General features: G+C 34.8%; 1 protein-coding gene and 1 long non-coding RNA gene across 6 annotated transcripts in view; one reads left to right on the top strand and one right to left on the bottom strand.

Annotated features, from left to right (window-relative positions):
* PGR (progesterone receptor) overlaps positions 1-2,960 on the top strand; it is a 104,795-nt gene extending 101,835 nt beyond the window's left edge. For all 5 annotated transcript variants that reach the window (XR_014069890.1, XR_014069891.1, XM_081545982.1 and 2 more), the window contains one exon: positions 2,380-2,960. Coding sequence is in view for 3 of the 5 variants with exons in the window: in XM_081545982.1 (XP_081402108.1) it covers positions 2,380-2,535 (156 nt within the window). In the remaining 2 variants the exon portion in view is untranslated. The remainder of the gene's footprint in view (positions 1-2,379) is intronic.
* Positions 2,961-15,568: 12,608 nt separating this feature from the next.
* On the bottom strand, positions 15,569-20,053 carry LOC145527816 (uncharacterized). The gene is made up of 2 exons (XR_014069892.1): positions 17,334-20,053; positions 15,569-16,791 (listed from the first exon to the last, which is right to left on the bottom strand). It is a non-coding gene; the product is annotated as an uncharacterized LOC145527816 (long non-coding RNA).
* Positions 20,054-20,829: the final 776 nt, after the last annotated feature.

Below are 20,829 nucleotides of genomic sequence, written 5' to 3' on the forward strand. Positions count from 1 at the left end.
GTTATAAGTCAGTAACAATGCTAATGGACAATCTAGCAGTGTGTGGCAATAGTTAAAGGTTGGATGCTTTTCAAATTCCCACATTTTAGGGATTACCTAAATGATTAGGCAAGTATTTAAGATATATATATGCATCATTGCTTATACAAGAGGGGAAAAAAAACAACTTAGAAATGCCTAACACCAAACTGAGTATATATATCGGGTTAGTCAAGACATATTGCATACAAACTTTTATCATTCCTGTGTTCAGAAACAACGCCAAAATAATAATCAAGGCATAAAAAGCTCTCTGCTCACTAGATCAAATATGAGGCCTCACTGCTGAATGGGAACAGCCAAGAATTATTAGCCATTTAGATAAAGTCTCTCAAATGTAAGGCAGAGAACAAAATAAACAGAAAAAAAATGTAACTTGAAGGAAAAAGCTCCAAGGAAAAAGCTTCAGTGCAGATAACAGAAGAAAGCATCAAAAATTAAAATACTCACGGAAGTAAGAATGATGTTGCATCCGTGAAAAAAGAAGAGAAAACATTTTAAAAAGAACATTTAGTGAGAAAATACTTTTGGATAATTAAAGGAGGGCATAAATTAAAAATTCAATATAAATATAAAACTCAGGAAATATAAATCTCAGGAAAACTCAGATAAAAGTAACAAAAAAGATAAAGATATGAAAATGTAGAGAGATAGCAAATTTAGGGGATTAATCCACAGGGCTTCATTTTCCAATTTGTAGTAATTTCCAAAAGAAAGGATGGAGAAAATTAAGGAGAGGAAATTACGTAAGTAATCTTAAAAGAAAGGTTGCTAGAACTGAAAGATATGAATTTTCTGAGTGTAAGGGCCCAGTATACAGACTCAACCCAATTGAACCAAGGCACATTATTGTAAAATTTCAGCATACCCAGAATAAAGAGAGTATCCTAAAATATACCCGTGAAAAAAGAAGCAAGTCACATCAAACCATCAAGATTCAGGATGTTGTAGGACTTCTCAACAAAAACACTGGAACCCAGAAAATAATGGAGAATTTTGAAGGCAAGAAAAATCTTCAAAGAATTTTGTACCAGCCAAACCATCAAACAAATATGATGGCATCATGAAAGTATTTTCAGACTTGCAAGGTCTCATAGACCTTACCTCAAATACAGCCTTTTTCAAGGGCATCTGCAGGATTTCTTACAACAGAACCCTGGAGTAAGCCAAAGAAGTATGAGATCAACCCAGGAGAGACGCACAGGGGTGTCCCAGCACAGTAACTGATGCGCAGGGTTTCAGGATACTAGCACCAAGGAAAAAAAAAGTTAGATTTGAGATACTACTAATTGTATGAACATACTGAGGTAAGTTTTTACAATTCTGTCAGAGAATTTGACTATAGCTTTGTGATAAATGTAGAAAACACACAAAAAAACCTACAGACACATGAGGCGATGAGCACGAGCAAAATTAAAGTAACTCATATAGGAAAGGAAATGTAATCCAACAAGAAAAAATAAGCATCTTTATAATTAAATGCTAGATACTGATTTAGCCAAAAATTGAGATATGTCTATAACGAGAATAGGAAGAAGAGAAAGTGTGTGTAGTTGAGCTAAATCCTTATTTAATAGGATCTTAATAATGTAAACTTTGGAAAATATAATTTATTAGAAATACAGAGGTAAATATCAAATGACCCGACTAAAGTAATTCAGAGTGGTTGCATCTGTGTCTTTGCTCCTGTAGGTCTTGCAGTACTATCTGACTTTCAAAAATATGTGCATGAATTATTTTGACAGAATTAAAATTAGATTAAAATGATGCTTTCCTGGTAGCCCAGTGGTGAAGACTGCGTGCTGCCAGTGCAGGGGGTGTGGGGTCGATACCTGCTTGGGGAACTAAGATCCCACATGTAGTATGGTGTGGCCAACAAAAATTAGATTAAAATGAATCAGGCTGGGTTGCTTGTATTGAAATAGAATAGTCTGCCTATTGTTATGTGGGAAAAGCTGGATTAAGAAATAGACTATAAAGTAATTTCATTTATGGAAATATATATATGCATATATATTATTATTATTATGCATATATATATATTCTGCATGTACTTGAGTATGTGTAAACAAAAAACTTGAACTATACCAAATGTTCACACTGCTTATCCAGTAGGGTTACAGAATACTTTCATTTCTTTAAATCTTTCTATATTAGAATATTTCATCATGTGTATGTAATATTTTATATATTACTCTGGAAATGGAGGGAGTTTTCATTTTGGTAATAAAACAACACCTGAAGTATTTCTATTATTAGAAAAATAAGCTGCCATGTTTGCATAGTATAGGAGTTTATTATTTTTCTTACATGTTTCTTATTTATTTGTTAAACCAACAGCTTGTCAAACAGCTTCATCTGTACTGCTTGAATACATTTATCCAGTCCCGGGCACTGAGTGTTGAATTTCCAGAAATGATGTCTGAGGTTATTGCTGCACAACTACCCAAGATCTTGGCAGGGATGGTGAAACCTCTTCTCTTTCATAAAAAGTGAATGTCATTTTTATCTTTAAAAAATTAAATTTTGTGCTATGTCTGTTTTTTGGGGGGGTCATGATTATGAGGTCGTGAGTTTTTACTGTTTTTCTCAAAGCCTTACATTTATAACGTATCATATTGTGTAAATTTCAAAGAAAAGTTGTGAGGTTTAATTGTTTCCTTTATAAAGCATAATTCAGATTTTTAGTGTTTTTGTGCACTCATATTTTCCTTAAGAGTTTGCAAGGTTGAAACAGTACTAAAGTGATTGTTAACATTAATCTTATCTGTATCATTTCATATCATTTAGGTGACATTTTTAACTTTCACATATAACAAATCTACTTTAGAGAAAAGAAGAATCTTACACGTAAAAACAAAAAGCTGTTATATGTTCTTTCTATATAGCTCCTTTTGTCTCCCTGATTATATTTACAAAAATGAAACAAATTGGTATGCAAAATTCTATCTATATGAGTGTATATACTTTTTTGTGAGAAGGTAATTTATAACTGTAACTATATTTTCCAAAGGGTTTTTAATGCAAAAAATATATAGCAAAAGAGTTTAAAATTCTTGAAATAGATTGATGCTCCTTAAACTAAGAAAACCAGCTTATATGTTAAGACTGTTTCCCAGATCTGAAACACAGATCTCTAAGGAGGTTGTTAAGGATGGTGAGCCATAGCGTTATGACAAGTGTATCATGAGTTTTGCAGTTTTCTACCAGCCCTTTGTGGGGGGAATTGTCCTTTAACAAGGCATGCTGAATTGAAATAGGAAGCCAGATAGTCTGTGGTCTAACTCCACCCGCCACATCTAGGGCATGTGGAAAATCACTTATCCTTACCAAGTCTCTATTATATTTCCTCATCTTTAATACTGGTGTAATAATAACTTTCCTGCAGAATGTTCCTTTTGGTCAGAGCTTGTTACTCACTTTTCACATCAAAGAAAAAAGGGAGGGAGGGTAGGTGGGGAAAAAAAAGAAGGGAGGGGAAAAAAGAGAGAAGTATTACTCTCTTTCTCGACTGAGGGGACATAGTGGACAAATACAGTTAAAACGTTTTCAGTGTCTCTTATCCAGTCTAAGAGATATTTCGGGAAACATTAAATACTGGCTTAAAATAATACAACCAATTACAATAACTAGAAAACACACAATTCACATTGTTATATGAGCTGAAATAGGAGACACATGAGTTTTTTTCTGAGGTATCCCTGGACACCTAGGTGTCACTATTTTAAACAGGTCTATGTAAAAAAAAAAAAATAGGTGTCACTGTTTTTTTTAAATAGACCTATTTTTAAAAAAAATACACACACGCACATATAAAACAGGAAGAACCACTGGTAAAAACAAAAACCAACCATTTTTTTTTCTAAATAAAATAATTTATACCAATTTTAGGCATATATATAATTTTTAACAGTTCAGAGAAACTAGTAGACCTTATTCTTTTTTGAAATTTCTTAAAAATTGGACATTCCCTTATAAATAAAACATACTTCTTTATGCAGATTAGTAGTTGTTAATGAGAAAAATCAAAAAAACTTTGAAAACAATATAGGAAACATTTACTAAAGCGTCTGATTTCTTAATACGTTTTTAAGTTACCCATTCCCTTCAACTGATAGATACGTAAAGTTTACCAAGGGGCAATGACATAGAATAATCTTCATGAATAATAATACGGCCCCCAAAACAAGATACAGTGATTTCATCTGACCAAAAAACCTGGCAGATCATAATGTTACCATAACTGTTTCTTGCCAATAACTTCTTCCATTTTCAGAATGAATTAGATATAGAGCAACTGTAAACAGTGAATCCTCATAAGGCATTTGAAATAGGGATTAAAACAATCTCTAACCAGGACCCATGGCTTGAGTTCTTTAGGTCCATGTGCCAAACAGGTAATAAACAAATTTCATAATGCTTGGTTATAATGTTCAATAAGAGTTTAAACCAAGAATTTCAAATAGTCTTAACATTAGTAAAAAAAAAAAAAGGTCTCTTCCGTAGCGTGTCTGTCTACATGTCTTTTTCAGTGAATATGTGTCTGTTCCAATACAATGCTGACTGCTATCTAGTCTTTCAAAGTCTTAAACACACAGACTCATTCTCTCTGCATTCTCCAGGCCAAAGTTATTTTCCTAAAAAGGATCTCTTTTTGCCATTTCCTCACTGGAAAATATTCGCTGACTTCCAGTCACCTACTGCAGTGTTCCTCAAAGAGTTAATCGCTCCACTGTGTCCGACCCTTTGTGACCCCTGGACTGTAGCCCACCAGGCTCCTCTGTCAATGGGACTCTCCAGGCAAGAATGCCAGAGTGGGTAGCCATTCTCTTCTCCAGGGGATCTTCCCATCCCAGGGATCAAACCTGGGTCTCCCACAAGGCAGGCAAATTCTTTACCGTCTGATCTACCAGGGAAGCCCACTTACAGTCTCTAGGAGAGCTTGTTACAGATGCCCTTTCCTGGGCTCCATCTTCAAAGATTGTGTTTTAATTGGTCCACTCTTCTTATCAATGCAGTGACATAGGAGTCACTGAAATGGTGTTCAAACATCGGTCCCGGTAACCTGACTCTCTTGACCCTCCACTGTCACACATTCACCTTTTATTCCAGGTGCACAGATCTTTGGTGTCAGTCTTCTGCCTTTATTTCCCCCCTTTGATACCAGTCCTGTCTCAGCTCAAGGCCCAGCCAAACATCACTTCTGCCGTATCTTCCCTGCACCTTCCAGAGAGTGACTTGTTTTCTCCTAAGGCTCCCCAGATTTTGCGCATATCTGGATTCCAATAGTGCATTATTCTATATTCGTACTCTACTGCTAGCCTGAGAGCCCCTTGGTGGAGGAGAGTCGTGTTCCTCATCAGGGAGCTGAGTGGCATGTTCTCTGGGTTTGGTGTTACAATGAATTCCATGTGTGATTTGTTGCATCGGGACATGTTTCCGTGTGTATGACTTGATCACTTTCTCTTCCCATGGCCCCTATTTTCACTTCTTTAAATATTCCACCTTTTCTTTTCCTGCTTTGTGAGTTTTCTCCTTGTACTGACTATAACATAGAAAATATAAGTACATTTTTCATTTAGTAAGAACACACTTTATGCTCCCTGTTCTAAATTTTAAAACATAATGGAGTATTATTTCCCTCCCTAAGAAAAATTCCACAAACGTAATTGTTTCTTAAGAAAATATATGTAGCTCTAAATTGTATTCTAAATACAATTGAGATTTGTATTAAAAACCTCAGTATACAAAATTTTCTCATCTCTGATTTCATTCAATAAATATTTATTGAGTGCCTGTTATAGCACAAGAAAATGAAGGTGTCTAAATCCTGGGATTTAATATTTCAAGCTAAGGTTTAAAAAAATTAAAGCTTTTGGAAAAGAACATGACATCACCAAATGGAAGATATGTAGCCTCTAAATCTTTTCCTCTACAAATTTCTGCTTACTAATGTCCCTGTTCCTATGTGGTCACATAACTTTTATCTTAATTTTATAGGTCATGTGCTTTCTGGAGGCTCTAAAGTGAAATTAAATCACAAGAAGGTTATATATCAGACAATACTTGAAGGATACTGAAATAGATTATTGAGTTAAGAATATTTCCCTGAAAAAGGTTTGAGAAGCCATTTGGGTCTGAAGCAATTATACCTCCAGTGTCAGTTGTTACATAACAATTGTGTTTTTATTTTTAAAATGGCACTTTTTAATTAGGCAGTACTATTATTTTTCATATTTCACATTAAAATAATTAGTTACTACACAGATAATATGCAAGTATGGTAGGTAGCATGTTTTCTACAAAAGGAATCCCTTTCAAATAGCCATACCATGTCAACCTGTAACTTCTAAACAGCTACAATGGATAGTGAGTACTGTGTAAAGAGCTGATCTAGACCCACTTTCCCTTTCTCTGCTGTTTAATACCTGGATGAGCTGAGCAAGTCTGATTAAACTTGCCTGTACCAATTGTTTTGTGATTCATAGAAATGAAAATGAAAAGAAATACACAAGTGTTCAGAAATAGTAACTGCTATTTTTATGTTTTCTTTAAGCCATAGTTCCAGTTATGATTTTATCAAATTAATCTGGTATATTCTATAGTGAAACCAAGGAATCTAGAAAATGAAGTTGGCTTTAGTGTACCTCTGTGTGCATATGAATATTTAATATATTTGATTTGAAATTAGAGTTCAAAGTATTCAGTTAATTTCTTCCTCTGAAAAAAATACAGTCTTTTGAGTTTGTGGCCTGCTTTATCAAAAATCTAAAGAGCCTGTCCCGTTCATTATAATACAAACAATAAAGGTACTGATTTTGACCTTTTTAAAAAATTATTTCTTTAAAATATAGAGAGGTTGACTAAAACACAGCCATTCCAAAAATCAATGCTATATAGTCCATGCTCAGATTATTTTTACTGTGGTAATAATTCTGCATAAAGGAGCAATGGGTCTGGAAATGATAATGAAGTTACCAGCTCCCTAAAAAACATTTCTGTCCGTAAGGCTATGTTATAAAATTCCCAGAAGAGATCTTCATGTCTGCTTTGATTTTGCATTCCTTTGTTAAGAAAGCTGTTAAATTTCTAGAGTTTTTACTGTGAATACCTGAGCACTTTCTCTCATGTACATGTACTGTTTACGTACCAGATTTCAGAATAGAATATGAATTCTTTAAATATTCATACAATCTCCAGAGAATTAGGTATAAGTACTCAAAAGAACATTTTTTTTTTCAATTTTAAAGCTATTTTATTTTTATACTTGTGAACTCACCAACCATGTCTCCATTGATAAAGTTAATGGATAAGTAGACAACCCAAGAAAGGGTAACTACCAGTTGGATATGGGGAATTTTTGCAGCTCTTAAATTTTGCAGGAAATACATAGCCAGAAAATCTCACAGGTTTGCCAAGTCTTAAATTGCTTATTCACACTAGACTAAGCCATGTAATGATTTTAATGAAGATAATATTGCTTGATTTCTGTGGTTTCACTGTTTTCCCTACTCAAAGTTTAGTGAAAAAGACAGTCTCTATCTCTCCACCTTGCATCCATTATCTGTTTAATATATCATTATTCCACACTCTCTAGTCCTTATCAAATTATCAAATTTCACAAATTGAACAAAAAGCAGGAAAATAAATGACTGCTTGCTTCATATTAACGGAATCCAATCCTACCTGGATTGGTCTACATCCATCTGAATGCAGAATGTGAGCTGGGTCTAGATAATTGCATTCAGGTTGGCTCACATTCCGGTTTAAACTCAGGAAAAATCCTTACAGACCATCAGTTACTTGGGGCCAATAGAACGTGTACGTCCAGAGTTAGGCCTGAGACAATATGCCCTTAAAAATTTGACAGAAAAGAGGCTAAGTGTACTTTTCTTTAATAACTTGTCCTCTCTATCATATGACAAGATTTGAGAATTTAGGAAAAGGGGGCATTAGTGATAAGTTAAATAGGTTCAGTTCACAGTTGTTGTTCAGTCGCTAAAGCAAGTCTGACTCTGTGACCCCACGGACTGCAGAATGCCCGGCTTCTCTGTCCTCCACTGTCTCCGGAGTTTGCTCAAATTCATATGCATTGAGTCAGCAATGCTATCCAACTATCTCATCCTCTGTTGCCCCCTCCTCCTTTTGCTTTCAATCTTCCCCAGCATCAGGGTGTATTCCAGTGAGTCAGCTCTTCACATCAGGTGGCCAAAGTATTGGAGCTTCAGCATCGGTCCTTCCAATGAATATTCAGGGTTGATTTCCTTTAGGACTGAGTGTCTTGTTCTCCTTGAAGTCCATAGTAGCAGTGATTTAACACGTATGTTACCTAAATATCCTATCGCCGAGCAAAGACACTCTCAACGGGTTCCGCTCCTCTTCTTGGAGTTGATCGCGTTCCAAGGCAGCGCTCCGGGCACTTGCCTGGAGGCTGCACCCCGGCTTGTCCACAGCCCTGTGCAGCTGTGGAGTTTGGAAGATTGTTACAGGACTGCTGGATTAGTCCCAAAATGTCAACCTCATTTTCAAGTTACTGGCTCTTGTTGCTTTATGTCATGCTGACCTTACATGAGTTTGTTTGCTTTCTTTCTACTCACGGAGAGATGGGAAGGCATTACTTTAAGCTTTTGAAAGCTAAAGCTGGTTGAAAGCTTTAAACTGACAAAAGACTTGCAGAGAAATGTGAATTAAGCAGCTAAGAAAGCTTACCCTGTCCATTGCTTTAAAGAAAATTAAATTATTAACTGCAGTGTGACATCAGTATCATGGTTAACATTTAGATATATATGAGTAAACTATTTAAATGGTATTGTAATCTTTTGAAATTGCTCTTAATACATCAAATCCTAATATATCCAATTTAGCAAGCATAACTTTTTCTAAATGAAACCTACTTAAAATGTTTTCCTCTTGTCAATTACATATAAAGCTTAACACCTCGTTCTATGAAATCTACTTACCTGTGAGAGGTTTTTGTCCTTGCTATGAATTATTTATAGAAAGTAGTAGTTTAAAACTTTTTGCCATTAAACTTTTACTAGCCCCCTCCCTCAGGAAGCTAGATTTTAAAGTATCTCCCCACCAAACTGTATTCCTATTAAGAAATAATTATTTTGTTTTCTTCATGTTTATTATTCAAAGACATATCAATTAGAGTTGCTGAGTAGCATAACAACCATGTCCACACTGATTTAATGGGTTTTGTGCAACTTTCACTGGGTAAATGAAAACATGTTTTTTAAATATGTAATAGAAAAATGATCAATGGGCATCTATCATAGCTTTCTCTAAGAGCTTTCAAATTCATGAGAAACACCAGAAGTTTTATGTAAAGTTGATATAATCATACCATATTCTCATCAAAACAGAGACATGCAGCTCTGCTTAGTCTTTACAGGATAAGAATAGTGTCCAACATTTACTTAAAATGGTGAGTCCTAGATTTGATATAACTGAGGGTAGAAAGAGGTTTTCAAGTGGCAGTCTTTAGAACTCATCATTTTAACCAATTTAGGTTCTTCTTATGAACTGAGTACAATGTGCATTTTCACTTTTTCTGATACATGTACATCCACAAGAAAAGTCAGAACATAGAGGGTTTTTTTTAAGTTTTTCATTGAAATTTGGGGAAAAACAAGAAAAATATAACAATTCTTCATATTTTGCAAGGAGTAAATACAACTTACAGAAGTGAAATGGAGATGTATTCTAAAGAGTAGCTTTTCCCCTTTATTATTGAGTGAACAATCATGCTAATGATAGAAAACATGAATGGTTATCTACAATGATAACAATGGTAAATTTTAGAAAAATAATCACATACTTTCCAATCATATAAAATATAAATATGCCCAGAAGCTTACTTTTTGCTTTTAATAAAGATGCCCATTTTCTAACTTGAGGGTGCGTAGTTTAGAAAAAAATCACCTGATGTGTAAGTTTCTGTTTAGTTGCTAGTTAGGTGTCAACACTTAAAAAGCAGGAAGAGAAAAGGAGAGGGGAGAAAGAGACGGGGAGAGAGACGAGAGGGGGAAAGAGAGAGAAAGAGGGCAGGAAGGGAAGAATGAAGGAGGGACTGCAAGAAAGAAGGAAGGAAGAAAGGAGGAGGGATGAAAAAATTAGGAACAAATTCTCCATTTCAACTCTGAAACTAAAAAAATTTATTAATAGTTTACATTAATATAAAGTAACTGACTCTCAGTTATCTATGTTAATAGAAAGAAAAAAAAACAGCTCTGAAATACAAAAACAAAAAATTGTGGGGTTTCTTTGCAAAGTTGAAAAGTCTTACTTTAGGAGTCAGTTTTTAAATTTATTTATCTTATTTAGGAATCATTTTGTTCTTCACCAACCAGTTACAAACATGACTGTGTTGCGTGTCAGTCATTCTACCAGAAGGTGGAGATAAGCAATGAATACATTAGACAGCAATCCTACCTTCTCTGAGTTTACAGTTGGGTGGGGACTAGACTCGGGTAAATAGGTAGTTATAATGTTGTGTATTGGATGTCATGGTAGAGAAAGTATAAGGAGCCGTTGGAGCACACGAGGGCCACCTAGGTTGAATTTAAGAGTGGACAAAGGCATCTTGATAAAAGATTTCTCTGTCATGATCTAAAAGTGGTTTAATAATCAGTTGAGCATGCAGAATCAGCAAACGCCCAAGGCAGGACGAGAAGAGTATTCCAGGCAGGACGTAAGGGCACAGGCGCAGACCTGATGGTGAGAGTTCGGGGTGGGGCTGATGATGAGGCGGAAGAAAAAAGGGTCCAGCAAATTAATGGTCCTGTAACCATGTTCAACTGTGCAGTCTTGACGCCCGTTTAAACAGGAGAGCAGCAGAATTCAGACTGCTGTATAAGAAAGCTCACCCTCACTGCCATCTGGAGAACAGAGTTGGAGGTGGCTGATTCTGGAGACAGAACATTTGAAGTTGCAGTATTCTAGTGGAAAATAGTGGCCATAAACATAAGAGTTGGAGGTGATCATTTCCTCCTCTCTAGTTTTCCAGAGATGAAAAAAAAAAAAAAAGAATTGACAGAGTTTATGGAAATCGGTAAAATATGCCGTATAAATTGTCAAACAGGTCAGATGCCTATTCTGTCACTGTGGAAATTTCAAAATTTTCATTAAGACGGACGATAAAAAACTAAGAAACTTAGTATACCATGTTCTAGAGTCCTACCAAACAATCTCTACCCCTCTACCCATATTCTCATCTTTGCCCATCTATTAAATCTCAAGATGCTGGTCTTTGCACAAAGGTAAGACTAGAACAGCTTAAATGGAAGAGAAAGGGAAACTAAACTGTATTAAGCTAAAAAATAGAGACATCTTTTGTATAGATTCTTCTTCAGATGCCGTTATTCAGTATAATTGCTAAAGAGTACTTACAAAAATGCTTAGTTCTCTGCAAGGAGTCTTGACTTCTTGATGATGTCTTATTCATGAAAACTTCTTCATGACGCCTTCACAGAGGGAGGGGAGTCGAGGAAGGAGCGCTGGTGAGTCAGAGAGTGGGGAACGAACTTGGCACATGAAAATAGCGTATGGATCGCTTTTCCTTTCACAGAGCCTTATTTTGAATTACCTCTTCCATTTTCCATCCAGTGCCGTTCTTCCTTTTCACTTTCACTAACCCATGACCACTAGGCAAAGGAAGAAACTTCCATGGGGGCAGTGGCAATGGGAAGGGTCTTCTTTCTCCCTGGCCCTCAGTGGCCTCGCCCGGCCCTCCCCACGCCTGGTCACCAGAACCCACTGCTGCCGCCTGCAGTTGAAGACACCGGCTCATAAACGCATCTGTTCTCTTTTGTCCCAGATGGCAGGGTGCTGTAACCTGTCGGATTTTGAAGGACTCTTCCATCCCTTCCCACTCAGCACATCCTTCTGAGGCCCCGCTGCTTCCCCACCTGGCTTCTGTGTGTGGTCACTTTTCTGCAAAGCTGGCACCATGTTGAATCCATGCTTTCCTGAGATGCTTGCAGACTTTATAGTCTTGCACAAAAGCCATGGTTTTCTTGGATTTCCCTTTCCTTGTCTGGGTGTTCTTTTGCTCATCCCCCTTCCTTCAAAACTGGCCCGCTATCCTCTGATCTTCTTACTCTTCCAATTCCCTCTTCTGAATCACAGAGGCCTCTCACTTCCTCTTCCTGTCTGCTGGAGGCTTCCCCTGGGTCTTAGACTGTGTTTGCTTCATCTATTCCTGGGAATCCTTTCTGTTTGAGTCCACCGCTTGAGGATGTCTTTGAGATTTAGAGAATCATTTTTTTTTTTTTCTTGGAAAGTCCCATTCTCCAGACTTGTCTTGCTCTAGATTTCAACGACCGATTGTGAAATCAGAAGGTGAATGTCAACTTCCTTTAAGCATTTCTGCTGTAACAATTCTAATTCTTGGAGCAACATGGCTGCTTCCAACTGACCAGGAATAGGATCAGGTGTCAAAAAGAAGAACACGAAAATTAACATATCTCAATAAGTATATTCTTTGGACGTGCTTTTGGAATTATATGACTTTTTCTGTCAAGAGGATGAGACTCTCCTTTCCTCTGTACATGCCTGGTTCTGTGTGTATGCGTGTATGCAGTCATGTCCAACTCTTTGTGAAACCATGGACTGTAGCCTGCAAGGCTCCTCTGTCCATGGAATTACTGGTTGGTAACAAACCTATAAAAATTATAGCATAGTGGGCTTGTAATGGCATCATCACATACTTATTTTTAATCTAATGCTTTGTACTCACCTGAAAGATTTAGTAGACTTCTTTACACATAGTTGATTTTTACATTTTGTTATGTTGAAGTTGACGAAAAATCCTCTCTATTCCTTGTTAGTAAAACTAGTGTAATATTTGGCAAGACATACAAGGAATCATCATTTTCCTCTCTCAAGATCCATACCCCTTTAGGTTGCCATTGCTATCCTATTTTCAGTAGATTGTAGTGTTAATAGAGAAGATTTATACCTTGAAAGATATTTTAGCCCTGATATACTTCTTGAGTCCACACTCCTAGCTCCTCATTTTTAAGCGGAGAGACAATATTTGAAATTCCTTTGAGGTTCTTACAGAGAGGATTAGACTCTCCTTTTATGTATGCCTGGCACTGGTTCCCTGGTGATGGTCGGGTGACAAATGCAAAACTAAAAATGAGGTGATAGTGAGCACCTCACAATATCGTTACATACTTATTTTCAAGCTAATGTTCAAAATTCTGCTTTGTTTTTACACTAGAGGTAGACTTCAGAGAAAATATTTTGTGATTCACATGCAAAATCTCAGTCAGTCTGCTCCACTTGACAGGGGTCTGACATTAAATTGGTTGGTAGTTTGAAAGTGAAAAAAATATATTTCCCAAACAACAATTTACCACTAATTAATTAGTATTCTTATTACTAGTCTGTGTGATAGGAAAAATAAACACTTCTATATGTCTTTCTTAATGAATTAGAGCACCCAAAACCTCAATACAGTTATATACAAGATGCATAAAAATCATCAGTACATTCTATCAGTCACTTTACATGTATAATCAACATTTCAGGTTGTATGGTAGTGAATGTGGTGAGATTATATAGGTTATATATTATATAGGTAATATACTTGACTGTATGTATGTTTTAATGAAGCAAGGACTGACTCTCAAGACAATTACATTGAACCCAGCTAATTGTTCATGAAGACAAAATGCACTCAACTGTTTTCTAGTAAGATTCAATAATGCAGTGTGTCACACTGGTGAAGTAAAATGTTGAATATTTATTATACAAAATATTACTGATTTTCATGTGAAATTTAATGTACTTAACATTAAAGTGAAAAGAATGTAATCTAATTGCTAACAAAGTATTTCAGACAATTACTGTGAATTTGGTTTCATTACTATAAATATAATTTAATACCGGACATATGCAAATATGCTCCTTTGGTAAATAAGTTCCTGTTGGAGTCGCACATAGTTATGTAAAAACATTCCCTTGATAGCTCCTTGTAAGATCAAAAAACATCCCTGCTGCTGCTGTTGCTGCTGCTAAGTCGCTTCAGTTGTGTCTGACGCTGTGCAACCCCATGGACAGCAGCCCACCAGGCTCCTCTGTCCACAGGATTGTCTAGGCAAGAACACTGGAGGGGGTGCCATTGCCTTCTCCAAACATCTCTAGCATCAGTGAAATACGGTGTGACTATATATTCATTCTTCATTCATAGAATCCCACTGCTTCTACTACTTTTAATCTGTGTTAATATCAATTCCTGTTTATTTAGATCAGGAATCAATATGCATTCAATAAATATTACCAGTCTTTTTAGCTACTACTTGAGTAGATGCTATGCACAGGGCTGGTATTGGGAATGAGCTTTACATATATTATCTCTAGTCCTTACAGTAATCTTTGCAAGTTAGATATGAGTTCCACTTTACAGTAGAGAAGACAGAGGTTCAGAATAGTTCATTAAATTTGAAAAACAATTTCTTGCACTATTGCTCTTCAAAAAAAGAGAAGAAAAGGACATTCTGTCACTTTTGTTCCAAATTAAATTAGTTTTCCTGGCATACATATTAAAGCTTTTGTAATAGTTTTTGTTTGAGAAATAAAGAAAGAAAATCATCCTTATTAATAGATATGCTGTATGTTTAAGTCTCATGAAGGTGAATTGGCTTTGGAATTCTTACTAGAACTATAAAACGCTTCTGGAATGGGGAGTCACTTTTCTGGGGAAACCAAAATATAAATAACATCAGTTTCCCAACATTATAGCCTCTGTTCAGGAATTCATCAAATATCAAAAGAAACTCAACTCCTCCCCTTCTAAATTTATTACTAAAGATTTAAGTCAGATTTAATCACTGGAAATTACGTAGAGAGAAAGATAGAGATTTGTGCAAGCAGTTAATTGACATGGTCTGTGTAGTTGTAAAAACGGGTCTTTTATTGACAGAGAATAACTTTGGATTGAACAGCTCACTGATAGCTTCTAGGTCTTAAAAATTACTAGAATACAGTGCCTTTTGAAATATATACATATTAAAGTATATTTTAAAATCCTACTCAAAGTGAAAGTAGGGAGGATAATGTGCATCCTTAACAGTCACAGTTTCTTGATTTGTAGCCTCAGGGTGGCTCCAAGTGCCTTGGCAATGAGTGCTTTTTAATGGTTGGAATTTTGAGGATATATTCTCAAGATTTCCATTATTATATTTACTAAGTGGTTTTGATAAATTGATGCCTTAGTGCCTGTCCTACTTCAAATATCTTGCTTTATGTTTTAATCCTTATGTACCAGAAGGTTAAGATAAATAACCATCTAATCCTTATTTAAAAGGTAAGACAGATACAGACACAAAGTATTTTTGTTGAAAGATACTTACAGTTGGACCATGTTCTAGACAAAGAGAAACAATTGTAAATATAAAATTATTCGTAGAATTCATATTTGAATTTTGAAATTCTTCCTGAATTCATTGACAGTTTTAGCAGAACTGCACAATGAACTTGTTTCCTTTAAATAAGATTTAAATCAGACCAATGTGGATGATATGTAATAGAAGAAATGTTTTTATTTGTCAGACTTATTTTGTTCTTCACAAATTTTACACATTTCCTAATGGTGACAATGATTTAAAAACATACTCTTCTTGCTGAAACATTATAGAATCATAAATAATTTATCAAAGGAAAGAATAATTTTAAGAATTTGGGTCAATGTCCAAAAAGTATTAGATTTTGTGTGAAATTTTTATAGTTTACCAGCCATTATTACAGTTATTCAAGTTCCTAAATGACATTTAAATTATTGAAATTATGCATGGTAAGAAATTCATATTATCTAAATTCCCACAAAATGTAAGAAAATATAGAAAAGGGGGAAAATCTATAAATTATGCAACAAAATTTAAGCTGAGGGGAGAACTACTATATTCACATTAATTGAGCCAGGGTATCTACAGTTAGCTTGGTCAAATTTCAGAAGTTTGGTTGAAGTATGTTGTCCATTTATTAAAGGATAATTACCACTAAGAATTTCTTTAAAAAAATGTAATAATGACCTGGTTGATAAAAGGTAAGCATGGAGTAAAGTGAACCAGAACATGCATACTTGTTTATCTCATAAATAGAGGTCATCTACGCACCAGTTTCAAATAGTTCTTAAGATTACCCACGTGCATGTAGAAAAAACAAACAGCAATATTGCACTTTGTTTTAAAAGACAGACTTGTCACTTCCTTAAAAGGTAATGCTTCATAGTATCTGTCTTCAATTCTTTGAAGCTCAATGTCTTCACCTATCTAGCAGAGACTATTTCAACAAAGAGCTTTGCTTTTAAGTGAGATGTCTATAAAATTCCTTTGCACACTATAAAACACTATACAGATATATTTTTTCTAAGAGATAAGCACATGCTAAAAATCCTTAATAGTTACAACATATATTTTATGATGTAGGTAGTTTACATTAGTAAATCAACCTTTGGTGGCCAAACAAATACGGTTTTTAATAACCAAACCAGTAAACTCACTGATAGAGCTCCTTATTTGTTGAAAAGCCATAAAAGTGAAAATTCTCACCCTGCAAATTAGACCGCTGACCGGGCACAGCAGCACGTGAGCGAAGGCAGCGCGTGTGGAAGGCAGCCCGACGGCTGGGCCCCCGAGTCCTCTGTGGACCTTCAGGCTGCTAAGCTCAGGCTTCAGCTTGTGGACCTAGTCAGTCTGCTCGACCGCGACCTGTGATAGGCGATTGCTAAGAGGGCTTTTTCTTAAAAAAAAAAAAAAAAAAAAAAGAATGTTGTCAAAAATGGTTGTTTGCACATCCCGTGAATTTTTCTTCCTTCCAAATGGAGACTCATGTTCATGACTACTATTTAAAAGGACTTCATTTAAAGCACATTTTATGAAAATAAAATAATTCTATGTTTAACATTCATGTATACTTAATATCTTCTCTACAAGTAGCTCAGTTAATAGAGTATTTTTTAATAACAAATCTGTTTTCGCAGTGAGGAAGCCGGCCCAAGTAGCGGTGATCTGGGGACAGGAAGAGGTTATTGTTTGTTTCTAAATTATCTGAGTTGGCCATCTAAGACTCTCGTATGGTGGTTTATTTTACCTTTGCTGTGGAGATACAAAATAAATTTCTTCCAAAAACTAAGAAAATACTCAATTCAGAGGCTATTCATCTTTACAGCATTTCCATATTTTTAATAACTTTCTTGCATAGAATTAAGTTGCATATATCATGTGGAGCTATAATTCTTTAACATTGCAATGTCAAGTTATCTATACTGAAGTAAGGCTTACGTTGAAAGTATTCTGGGATGCAAAATGTCTCAACTCCACATGCATGCATGAATGCCAGCTCATGTACACAGCAATCTAGAGAAAGATGTAGCTGAGTTCCTTTTACAAGAGAGAACAAGGGTCATCAGGGCAGGCTACAATACAGGGGGAAATAGTCTGGAAGTTTAAAAATCTTGTGTTCTATGCTGTACTCTGACACTTCTTACTGCGCCAGTGTGAGTTACCTAACCTGTCTGAACCTCATTTTTCCCTATCTGAAAAATGAGGACATATGATATACAGATCTCAAAAGTTTTGGAACTTACAGTTCTATTAACTGCATTGTAGACTCTTTAACTTTGCCTTTTCTTTGCATTGAAACCTAGACAAATGTAGTTCAATCTAACTTTTAACAGATTTTTAATTTATGTCTTGGCTGTGTTTAACCTCATGCAATTTGAACTTGAGTGTTTCCATTTAATTTCTGAAAAAAATGAAAGGAAAACTTACTCTTTATTTCCTACACATCTATCAATAATCTGAAAATTACGGTACTTACAGAAATTTCCCCAGAGTGATTTTTACCCTCTCAGTTATAAAATTGGATAGCTATAGTATATAACACTAATGAATCTTAAAATATTCACTTGTGATATTTTCAAACCTAATGTATTTTTCCTGCATTAAAACCTACTTTTCTGTACTTTATTGTCAGTAAATTCTAATTCTCTGAAATAGCAATTTGTGTCTGATACACAAAAACAATATTCCTTTTGTCTTTCCATCTCCTCTCTACACGTTCCCTTTAATAACACCTTGGTTCTGAAAAACAAATTATGTTTTCCATTATACTTTCTTCAAGTTGATTTTAATGATATAATTCAAGATGTTAATTTGCATTTTAATTCTTCTCAGTTATATTCATATAATCCTATTGTTATAACTGCTTAAAATAATAAGCAAATAGCTTCAAACCATACCCCAAGGATAAATGGTTTAGACAGCAATACGGAATTGGAATTTGGAATTTTATTAAGTCCAAGTTAATTGTGAAATAATTTCAACTGAAGATTAACTGTGTGCATGATAAAGGTAAAAATTATTTAAAAATCATCTTCAAAATGTGTATTTCAAATTAATAGTGTCTTCTGTATTAATTTGAAAAGTCATTATGTTTTAATTGTTCTCTGAATCAGTATATTTTTCTATATGGAATTTTTGAATGACATGAAAAGAACATTGTACCTCTAGAGATGATGTATAAGTTAATTCATCTTGTAATAAATAGAATTTATCATTTAAAACATTACTGTTAAAATGCATTATTAGTGCTGATATATTTTATTGACTTCTGCATATCAAATTCATTATTTTAACCACATTCCAAACATCACAATCTAGTATCTAAATTGATCCTCTTACCCAGATATATGTGCTACTTGAATTATCTTTTTGCTTATATATGTAATATGTTTTCTTCTCTTTTTTCTCTCATGATACTATTTAAGGTTATTTAAAGCAAAAGTATGTTCAGAGAGTCATTGGATGTTAGAGTTACACTGGCCTTTAAAAATCCTCTGCTTCATGAGTTCTGTATCTGTGGTTCAAGGAGTGGCTTTGAGGCAGCCTAAATCCCAATACAGTCTGTGTACCATTTTAGTGTCCATATATACATGTGTTTTCCATTGCTTTCATTAACTTTTTAACTCAGCAACAACAACAAAAATTTGTAAGGAAACAGATCAATTCTACCACCTCATTTTGCAAATAAAGAATCTGAAACTCAAATGAGTGCACAAGTCATCCAAGGTCATAGAGGTTGTGAATGTAAGAGTTGGAGTCAGGTACCAGTTTGTAGGTTTACCACTGAATGTTATTGATCAGGTAGAATTCCCAACAGAAGTGAATTTTCAGCTGATATAGAGGCTGGTAAATTGCAAGTTCCCTTTAATTTTGTTCACGTTGATTTGAGTTAGTGAATTTAACTTCCCATTTCAGTTACCATCACAATATTATTATGATACAACTGTAAGATAATTATCATTTGCTATCCATATTTTATGGATTAATATGTATAGTAATAAAATATGGATTTATTGAAAAATTGAAATGAATTTCTCATATTTCTGCAGATAAATGAAGTTGTTTTGGGACACATTTAACTTCTATCATTCTTTTTCTCAACCAAAAACAATGATAGAATGATAGAAGTAGGCATTTCTGCTCCACTGATGATTATCTTTGACCTATTCATCAATAAATGTGTGAAATCTTTTACTTTCTTGTTTTTCAGGCTAAAAGAAAGACAAAAGCAGAGATCAGAATAAAGTTTAATGAAGAGTTTATTAGTTCTAGAAATTCGTAACTTATCTACATCTTTCATCACTAATTTGCACAAAATTCAGTAGAGTGATTTCATATATAAAATGAATAAATGCATAATCTCTGTATGTATTTTTTGTTTTGAAATATTTAAAATCACGGTTTTGTAGACCTGGAAGAAGAATGAAACTGCATTATCTTCCAAAAGTGACCAAGATTAAAAAAAAAAAAAGAAGATGTAGGTTGCCAACTAAATGCTTAATCCAATGACCTATAAAATAGAATCCTATTTTAATGAATGAAAGTCCATTAATAAATCGACTTAAAATGATTAGGGGGGAATGAAATAGAAAACATTTCTTCAGACCATCTAAGGAACTGAAAAATGACAAGATGGAATGTCCCCCACTGTTCCCAAGAAATTAACCAACATACATCAAGGTTGTATCATGTGCCATTCAAGATCTTAAAGGGTTATCTAAATAGAAGACAAAGTCCATCCACATTTAATTCATGATCTTATTAGAGCTGAGGAATACTGCACACATGATAAAAACTCAAGGAAATTTATGCCATTTTATAACTCAATCTTAAATCATAGGTTTCAATTCTAGTGTTATAATTCAGGGAAGAGAGAGAGGCTACTGTAGCTCAAAGGAATGTAATCTGGAGCTGAGTCTGTTGGGCTTGGAAAGGTTGAAAAAAAGGGAAATAGCAAGTCAAAAAGTGTTAGCATGAAATGCTTCATAGTTGCAAACTTGCAACAAAGTCTTTGGAGAACAAGAGCAATGAAAAAGCCAATGAAAACAGAAGTGCTTGAGTATCTGAGAACTTCATGTTATGAAAACAACAGTTTGGTGAAAGAAGGGGCCTAAGACAAGTATCTAAAGTAAGAAAACTACCATGGTTTGACAGTGTCATTAAAAAGATGTTAAATAAACAAGAAAAACAGGAAAGATTATTGAAAAAGAAAACTTAGAACTCCAAAAAAGAATTAAACTGTACTATCACATGAAAAATGTCACAGTAAATGAATCTTGTCCCTACAGTCATCTGCAAAGGCCTTTTGTTTAGGAATTATTTAATAGCTAATTCTTTCTCAAAGCTCTGTTGCTGCTATTATGACTTATTTTTATGTTTCTTTTCCAAATAAAAATTTCAACATCTGAGAAACGCAAACCCAACTATGTCAACA

This window comes from Giraffa tippelskirchi, chromosome 11, assembly GCF_054371585.1.
Source record: "Giraffa tippelskirchi isolate mGirTip1 chromosome 11, T2T-mGirTip1v1.2.pri, whole genome shotgun sequence".
Lineage (NCBI taxonomy): Eukaryota > Metazoa > Chordata > Mammalia > Artiodactyla > Giraffidae > Giraffa > Giraffa tippelskirchi.